The sequence below is a fragment of the Ascaphus truei genome, chromosome 1, assembly GCF_040206685.1.
Source record: "Ascaphus truei isolate aAscTru1 chromosome 1, aAscTru1.hap1, whole genome shotgun sequence".
In the NCBI taxonomy this organism is placed as follows: Eukaryota; Metazoa; Chordata; class Amphibia; order Anura; family Ascaphidae; genus Ascaphus; species Ascaphus truei.
In genome coordinates, this window is record NC_134483.1 from 392,217,486 (window position 1) to 392,227,319 (window position 9,834).

Below are 9,834 nucleotides of genomic sequence, written 5' to 3' on the forward strand. Positions count from 1 at the left end.
TATCTTGCTTCCGCGTCATACCAGACAACTGTGGGCATAGTGGGCGGGGTCTCGCAATCTACATTCTCGCGGGCCTTGACCCAGTTTCTCTATGCACTCAATAGACGCGCTAGGAATTATATTCATTTTCCTACAGAGGCGACAGAGTGGCTGGAAGTCAGGACTGGCTTTTATAATATAGCAGGGATACCATGTGTGCTGGGTGCAATCGATTGCACACATGTTGCTTTGATTGCACCTAGTCAGAGTGAGCATGTGTACCGCAATCGGAAGCACTACCATTCACTCAATGTACAGGTGGTATGTGATGCCACGATGAGGATAATGCATGTGGTACCCAAGTTCCCTGGTTCCAGTCACGATTCCTCTATCCTGAGGAACTCTTCAGTCTTCCATGCGTTCGAAGAGGGACATTTTGAACCTGGTTGGCTGCTGGGTGAGTACATATTTACATGTTCTAACACAAAACACATGTTGATTTAGGAATGTTGGCATTGTACAATTTGATCACTAATGTCAGCTTATGTGTGCTCCATTCATTATAGGTTACTCAGGATACGGAATTAGGCCGTGGCTCTTGACTCCGGTGCTAAACCCTCAAACTGAAGCAGAGGACAGGTACAATGCAGCCCATATATCTACAAGATCTGTTATAGAGAGGACATTTGGCCTACTCAAGACCAGGTTTAGGTGTCTGGACAGAACTGGTGGGGCTCTTCTATACAAGCCTCAAAAAGTGTCTGATATTATCCTTGCCTGTTGCATTTTGCACAATGTTGCACTCAGGCACAATGTACAGTCAGACCTAGCTGAGGCTTTGGTAGATGAGCATCCCACCCATGTAGCTGCTGAAAATGAACAAACAGCCAGTGGTGGCCAGACACGACAGAATCTCATCAATTCATTTTTTTCTTGTAAGTACAAACTCATATGTTCCTAGTACTACTTTTATAGTTTAATTATGTTATATTAACAATAATGTTTCTTTATATAACCTTCTGTTAGGACACAGATGAATATGGGTTGCACACCTTTCTTTTCTCTGCTGTGTGCACAAAGGGATGTGGCACCGGTATGTTATTGTTGCACAGGTTATATAATCCCTCTTCAATTGTACTTTAGTTGTGTGTATGTGAATACAACTTGGGTAACAAAGCAATAATATTTTAGCATTGTGTTATTCCTTATGCTAAGACAAAACACATATTATGCCCATAATCATTCATGCTTCTAGTATGCTTACATACAATGTTATTGGTGCAGTGTAACATGTACATCCATATGATGTGTACACCAGGCTGATTTACATTTTGAATGTCATGAAATATACATGGTGTTGTACATTTAACACCAAATACACACTTTGCTGTGTTGTTTACGGTACTGAAGATGGCATGTCAATGTTTGCAATTTATATATTGTTCCTTTGCATTATAGGTATATCTCCAGTATGACTGATCATGGTATGTATATTTGCTGACATCTCTCATAAGATGTGGCTACCTCAATCTTCCTATAATTATTGGAACTAAAAACCCAACATATTGGTTTAAACACAAATGTTACATATATGTACTTTCTGTATCATGTATATGCATTTAGCTACTCTTGAGCTTTCATGTGCATTGTATTACAAAATGATTACTCACATTTCATCACATTTTATGTATGTTTCCTTATAATTTCCATTAATGTAATATAGAGGTGGTTGGAGAAAAGGGGATAACTGTACTTATTTGTTTACTTACGGGAGCACATTCATCACTAGCATAGACACACTTTTTAAGACAACTGTTTGTGTCTCTATCAATTGGTGTAGGATCCATGTATAACACCGACAAATGATAACACCAGCTTTATTATGGTAGCTTATATCATCATATTGACTATACTATGTATTTCTAAACGATTAATAAACACAGTAAACTATAGTTAGTTAGGTTAATGAAATATACACAGAAACGTACTTCATAACATGATGGTGATGTCATATTCAGAACATCATGCATTGGAGGGGACCATAACATCTGGCCAGTAACATTATTTGCTACAGTCCCAAACCATTTTATCTACATACCCATGTAACAAGAGATTTTAAATTTAAATGGCTACTTGGTTGTAAGTGTCCTTTACATTGGGAGAAGGAGTGGCTCAGTGAGTAAAGACACACACTGGCACTGATAGTTTGAAGCAGGGGAGTCTGGTTCAATTCCCGGTGTGGGCTCCTTGTGACCTTGGCCAAGTCACTTTATCTCCCTGTGCCTCATGCGGCAAAAAAACATTTGTACGTTCCACGGGCCAGGGACCTCAGGCTGAAACATGTGTCTGTAAATCGCTGCGTACAACTAGCAGCCCTATACATGAACATGCTCATATTATTATTATTATTGTTACATAGTTTCGACAGTCATACGTTCCATTACATATTAGAATACACAAATGTGTTAGCAGAGTGGGAATGGTTGTTATATATAAAACACACCATGTCATAAAATGTTAGTAGTCATTAAAGAACACTCAATAAAAATTCATGAGGCACTCTTTTGCAACATCATTATGTTAATTAAGTGCTTATGCAATATAGGCATAAGGGTATCACATTTTTAATTGTTTGTTAATAAGCGCTGCAAGCAATATAAAATTAGTTCCATATGTAGTATAGTAGTCGGTGGCTCCTCCTCACAATCATCTCATATAAAGGTAGACTCTTCTGAAATCATACATTGATCCGATTGTATCTTCCCCGACATCTCTGAAATACAGCAAACACATGATGGTCAAAGATGGCACCTTACTAGATATGCATCCGTGACAACGCGTTACGCAGCTCTATATGATTGTGTAGATACACACGTCACTCACTTATATGTTAGAAGTAAAACTGTTCATCAGTATGTAATGTTTCTTTAAATTTGTAGCAGGCATAACTATGTATAAGAAGTGAACGTTGCCTGTATACTGAAAGATGTGCGCGCACATCTTTGTGTGCGCACGCACTTCACGCTTGGCTCCACTAACTGTTAGCGCATGCGCAAAACAAAGCGTACGTTGTGCGTTCAATACATGTTGAAAATACCAGTAAACATAACATCTTTATTTCAAATACAATGAAGACGAAACTACATTCGTTCTAAACGAGTACATCTGTATTCTTTTTAAACAGACGTGTTTGAACAGAAAGCACGGCCGATAACACAATGCGCAAATGCAATACGTGTGACGTCATGTTAAGCCAGCGTGAAACGCACGCTAACACTCCTCCCACTCAATTAACATTCGGCTAACGCCCAGGGTACGCCTACAAACACTGAGCCGCACGCATCACACACTGCAGTTACCGTTACTATAACAAAACATGACAGCCAATAGGCTTTGAGGCGCGCACGTCGCTTGGGGGCGGGACTTACATCACTAATCCTTTTTAAGGACGCCTTGGCCCATGACAAGGGTCCCACGTCATACGTGGTGGACCCGGTTTTCAATGTTGTAGATGTTGCATGATAACAAAACAGGTATGTGTTAGAGTAATGGTAAAATGTTGCTAATATGTTTAAAGGGATAGGAAAGTACGTATATTTATTCCGTCAGCAATGTGTACTACTCTTTCAGGTCCTACTATATTGTATTAGGAAACAATTTGTTTGTGATCGCTACATGTTATGCAGTCTGCAATGTTACGCTGTATCCACGCATTGAAAGTGAAAATGGTGGTTACAAAAAAAAAAAAAATTTAAACGCAGAGTCAACGCATAACGATTGTTATATTTACCATTCTTCTAGAATTAACTCTTCGCCTGGCTGCAACTGGTCGCTCCAGAAATGCAAGCCATTTTCATCCACGCTTAACCCAACCGCTGAATCCAGTATGGCACATATCTCCTCCAGGATGCGCTCATAGGAATCGCCACTGCTTTCTTCAAATAATTGGTCGGGAGGTAGGTTCATTTCTTCCGGTTCCCATTCCAATGCAATTTCAGCTGAAAGGCTTGGTACATAATCATAGTACTTTTGTTCTTGTACAATGTGGGTTTCAGGAATGGAGGCTGCAGATATTGCAGCACGAATCGATTCAAACGGATCAGTAGTAGCGGATACATTGCTATTGCCATTAGGAATAAATATGCCTTTCACGACAATATAAGTGCCGTCTTTCAGGATAAATTGTTTTTCCGGGGCAATCTTCCAGAAACCATAGGTGTGTTGTAGCTTATCCTGGTCACGTTCAAAAAAGTCATTACTTGATAAAGTGAATCTTATTGAGGAATTAAAATTCCGTGCATGCTTACGGTCTTGGTAATAAGGATATTTTGCTCGAATGAAATCATCGATTTGGCGTGTGCTTGCTTTCTGTCCGCGACTGTTCAAGATGGCTTCACAGATCATGTACTTATACCCTAAAAGGGGATTAATATTGTTAACGAATTCATCAGCCATGTCTGAGTAGCACAAAAGCTGTGTGCAGGTCTGTGTTATTTGCTCATCAAAATGAATGTGCTGAATGGCTAACAAACTCCTGTTTTTCCTTGTCAAGGTCAACAAAAGTAACTACTTTGACTCCTTATTTCAAACGCCAATTGGATTTGTTTGTCTAATTGGGTTAACAGTTGTGGTTCGTGATATGGGACTGTGGGAGAAACATTTCTCCTTCTTTTATCTCGTTTGTGAAAAACATCCCTAGACTGTGAATGCGTTCACATAGTGTTTTTTTGAAAACTAACAAAGACCAGTGTGTGAAAATATTTCTTAGCCAGGCATATCAGTAAAAACACACCTGCAAAAAGAAATGTTTTTTCCCCGCTTACATTTCTGTGTGTATGTGAAAGTCTGGTTAACTCCCTGTCTGCATGAGTTTAAATACGTGTGTGTATATATATATATATATATATATATATATATATATATATATATATATATATAAATATATCTCTTATAAAAATATATATATATTTATATATAATATTTTATTTTTTTTTATATTGCAGGAGTACACACAACATTGATGGCATTAAGTATACCTTGTATGAAACCTATTTAAATGGTGAGAAACATGATTGAATGAAGTAATAAACATTTGTTTAAGCACAATACTGTTAGAGTCTCATACTTAGGATATTTCTCAAACATTAGGCCTGTATTATTAAAATAGTGTGCTTTCACAAGGAAGCATGAAGTGTATTAGTTTGTGTATACCAGTTTATATAGTACTATATATATATATATATATATATATATATATATATATATATACACACATATATACATATATATATACACATATATACATATATATATACACATATATACATATATATATACACATATATACATATATATATACACATATACACATATATACATATATATATACACATATATACATATATATATACACATATATACATATATATATACACATATACACATATATACATATATATATACACATATATACATATATATATACACATATATACATATATATATACACATATATACATATATATATACACATATACATATATATATATACACACTCACACACTCACACTCACACTCACTCAGTGTGTGTGTGTGTGTGTGTGTGTGTGTGTGTGTGTGTGTGTGTGTGTATATATATTATTATACATTCTGAGATGTTATAGAAACGAACACACAACTGATTAAAGGACAAAATTACAATGGCCAAGCAAGGCAAAGGTAAGTAATAATTTACACATAATCCTGCTGTACACGTACAAGAAAGATGTTTGCACTTACTTAGGTGTTTTAATAATTGCATGTGACTAATATGCATATGCAATTCTTACATCAATTAACACACCCAAATGCAATGTTTTGCTGCAAAGTCAATGGCAGCTTCTCTAAACTTAGCAACTGGCTCCTGGTGGACCATTACTGAACAGACGATTACAACATAAATATTTATAACACAATTAATTATGAGTGTTAACATTTCCAAAACTTCACGTGTACAAGAACATAGTTGAAAGTTTGGAAACAACACAGTCTTCAGCATACATACAATAGTAATTAGATAATCTGAAGTCAACAAAACAAGGCCAAAGACATATTTTCTGAATTATAACATTTATTTTTTTTGTTCCTTTTGCGAGCGAGTAACAGGCCTGCTTGTTGTCTCTTGAATTTTCCTTTTTCTTTTGCCACCAACTTTAGGCACAACAGAGCCACTTTGAGTGGCCTCTGGCACTTCACGGGCAGGGCTTGTGGCCAGTGACTGTTCACCTACGGGGCTTGTGGCCAGTGACTCACCTACAGGGCTTGTGGCCAGTGACTCACCTACAGGGCTTTTGGGCAGTGATTCACCTACAGGGCTTTTGGGCAGCGATTCACCTACAGGGCTTTTGGGCAGCGATTCACCTACAGGGCTTTTGGGCAGCGACTCACCTACAGGGCTTTTGGGCAGCGATTCACCTACAGGGCTTTTGGGCAGCGACTCACCTACAGGGCTTTTGGGTAGTGACTGTTCACGGACAGGGCTTGTGCCCAGTGACACATGTGAGCAAGTTGGTAGACACTGCACAAGTGATGGTTGGTCTGTTTCATGTGTGTCTTGTTTTGTTTTTGTCGCCTCCTTTGTAGGTGTCTGCTGCTGAATTTGTACAGATGGCAGCGGTAGGATGTCATCAGGAACCTGCACAGCAATGTCTGCTACTTGACCGGTAACATTTGGGCCTGGTGAATGAATATCAGATGAATGTGGTGAAAACTGACCTGCATGAACAGATCCTGGCTGGGAGGTGTTGAATTGTGGTACATTAGTCATTCTCCAGTAATTAGCTTGTGTTTGCTGAACAACTAATGCTTCGAATGAGGTGTTGATTTTTTGCAACTGTTTAGGCACTTCAATGAAGACTCTGTGGAGATGTGCCAATTGTGATACTGTTTCTTCCTGCAGTCCAATCATCCTTTCCAGCACTGTCATCATGTCTGAATGGCGACGATTTTCTGCGTCCACTATTTTTCCCTCTGAAGCTACAATTGCATCGTATGTGGAAGTTGATGGACGATTTGGCGGTACAACAGTTTCTATTGGCACCTCTTCATGGTCACATGATTGTATTTCAGTCTCTTCTGTGGCGTCATCCTCATCATACTCATCATCCTCATCACCATGATGTTCTAAAAAGAAATGTACACATTATTAAATGGCATGTTAATGTATGCTGTGTTACTATGTAATTGTACTGTGTCCTAAGTAACACCTAACATGTTAGCATACGTTTTATAACCTCATTAAAAACTACCTTGACTTACGAATAATGTTTGGACTCAGTATGAAATATGAATGAATGAAAAGTTGCTCTAAACTCAGAAGTCCTACATGATAATTAACATCACTAACACAATACATGTTGCCTTACACTTAATTTTCACTGACACTAAGTAATCCTATTTAAAGAAGATGTGCAAAACAAATAATGCACATGACAACATAACATATAGAAGAGCACATATTATATGGCCAGCAAATGATACACTCACCTTCTAGTAGTGTTGAGCTGGCTGACCCAGGTGAAGACACTTGTTCCATCTCAGGTGACACATGTCCTCCAGGGGCAACTATATATAACAATAACATAAGTTTTACATTTACATGTGTAAATATTGAACAAACACTTATTGTATGTTCTGTATTTATGATTAACTAACAACATCAGTTCCTTAACCGAAAATGTGTGTGAAAGTGAACATAAATAGTTGTAATAACACTGTACATGCCTGTGTACTTAGAATTTTTGAGTTCCCTAACATACAACATACTATGTTTCTGCAGTAATGCGTGAGGATAAATAGATTAAATGAGTACATAAAAATCATATGTTGTGTAGTGATATCAGTATCATAATGTACATAACTATCATGAGATGACCATTCACAATGGTTATCATGAAGGTGGTCATATTGCAAAAAGTGTTGTTTTTGGTAGAGGATATGTGTGGTACATTAATCGAAGATGTGGCACACCTGAATGTGGCTGTGACTCAACAAGACAACACATGCAGTGTGTGATAATGTGTCTTTGATAGTAGTTCAACTATAGATATGAGTGAACTAATGTGTGACGTACGCTTTGATAAGTAATGAGTTGTTGGGGCATTTAGTAGCTAGAGTTAAGCTTTCAAATGAGTGTGATTAACTTCAGTTGTGCTATTCAGGTTGTAAGAAAGGTATTCCCTTCCCCAAAAAGCCTAATCAGCCACACCTTTCAATGACTTGAAACAGGTGCAAATGGTGTGAACTAAGTTGACCGTGAAATGAGGCTGTAATTAGTGTGTGTGCTGAACCCCACCCCCTCTGTTGAAGTGTATGCTGTGATGAGATATTAATTGCAGCTGCTTTAACACAATGGTAGATGAGCTAAGTAGTCATCTGCAGTGTTTAAGTTATGAAAACAATGACATAACATATGATACGTGTGCCTCATTATGCTGTCTGTATATGACATAAAGCAAAAATGGACCTTTTCATAAGCAACTATAGATGTGTTAGTGCCAGTGATGTTTGTAGGCCGTTACATGCAATTTCTTTGATGCATGCTTAAAATAGGCAGTAATGTCATGTTTGTCGGAGTAAAATCAATAAAATACACAATAATATGATACATATTTCTGTTCTGTACCTGTAGCTACTAATAATTTCTCATGAACATGTGTTACACATGTGTACTACCCTGTTGTTCCCCATCTTCGCCCACCATCAATTGCTTCCACTGCAGCTATGCATTTTGGGAATTCACATGTAAATGAGCACGCAATGGCACGTGCTATATTAGTTACTGCTTTTAGTAGGACTACTACATATATGTCTATTTTGAGATATATATATACAGAATCAGACATATACATATATAGATGCAGGTATGCTTATATTGTGAAGACAGTATAAAAAGCAGTGTAAATATGCAAAATAACTGTAAGCAACGACACGCCTAGTACAGTAATATTTATCACCTGCTGGAAATTGTGACGGATAAATTCCAATGTCACGGTCACCAGCCAAGCCTTCCACGACGACGGTAAGTAATTTTGGCCGAAGCAGCTCCTCCAATGGAGTCAATATGAGACGTTGTGGTGTGGGCCCACCTCCAGTGCCAGTAGCATGCACGCGTTGGTCTTGTATTTTCTTTTTCAATTTGGACCTAATATCATCAAATCTTTTCCGACAATGATACTTGTCCCTGACACTATTCCCACAGGCATTGACACCAATGACTATTGTGTCCCACATTTCTTTTTTGCTTGCTGCACTTGTCCGCCCTTGAAAAACATATAAAAGATATGAGGTAAATTAATAATAATATAAGCACCAGTTTCCTACACTGCTAGCTGTTCCAAGAGATAGCAAACATGCTGTTTTATGTGTAATATGTGCAGCACATGAGCATTCACTACTAAACCTATACATGTAAGCAAGGTTGCATTCATATTGTATGCAGTTCTGGCAAATTGACCGCCTGTGTTTATTTGTCCTTGTAAGGCATGATAAAAAGCTGTGTTTCCACACTAATGAACATAGAAAGATATTGTGTACCCATATTTGCATATGAACAAAACTCAGATGACCTAGGATCACATGTATTTGAATAATAAATGTAAAGTTACACTTACCTACTAAATGTCCATAGAGACTGTCATAGTGCTCCAGAATGCCAGTGACAAGAGCCCTATTTTCCTGGTCATTGAAGCGAGGATTACGTGGCTTCTCCACACGTTTCTTCCGAGCAGGTTTAGGGTCAGAGCTTGGCTGGTGCTGACTGGACTCTCCTTCTTCCAATGGAAGAGCCTCCAAAAGCTGGCCACCAGCAAGCACGCC

General features: G+C 38.0%; 1 protein-coding gene across 1 annotated transcript; it reads right to left on the minus strand.

The window, feature by feature from the left end:
• Positions 1–6,065: 6,065 nt before the first annotated feature.
• LOC142471275 (uncharacterized) lies at positions 6,066–9,404 on the minus strand. The gene is made up of 3 exons (XM_075578095.1): positions 8,973–9,404; positions 7,504–7,581; positions 6,066–7,140 (listed from the first exon to the last, which is right to left on the minus strand). Exons 1-3 carry the CDS (start codon positions 9,247–9,249, stop codon positions 6,089–6,091), a joined length of 1,407 nt encoding a protein of 468 aa, XP_075434210.1. The 5' UTR covers positions 9,250–9,404; the 3' UTR covers positions 6,066–6,088.
• Between the last annotated feature and the right edge of the window lie 430 nt (positions 9,405–9,834).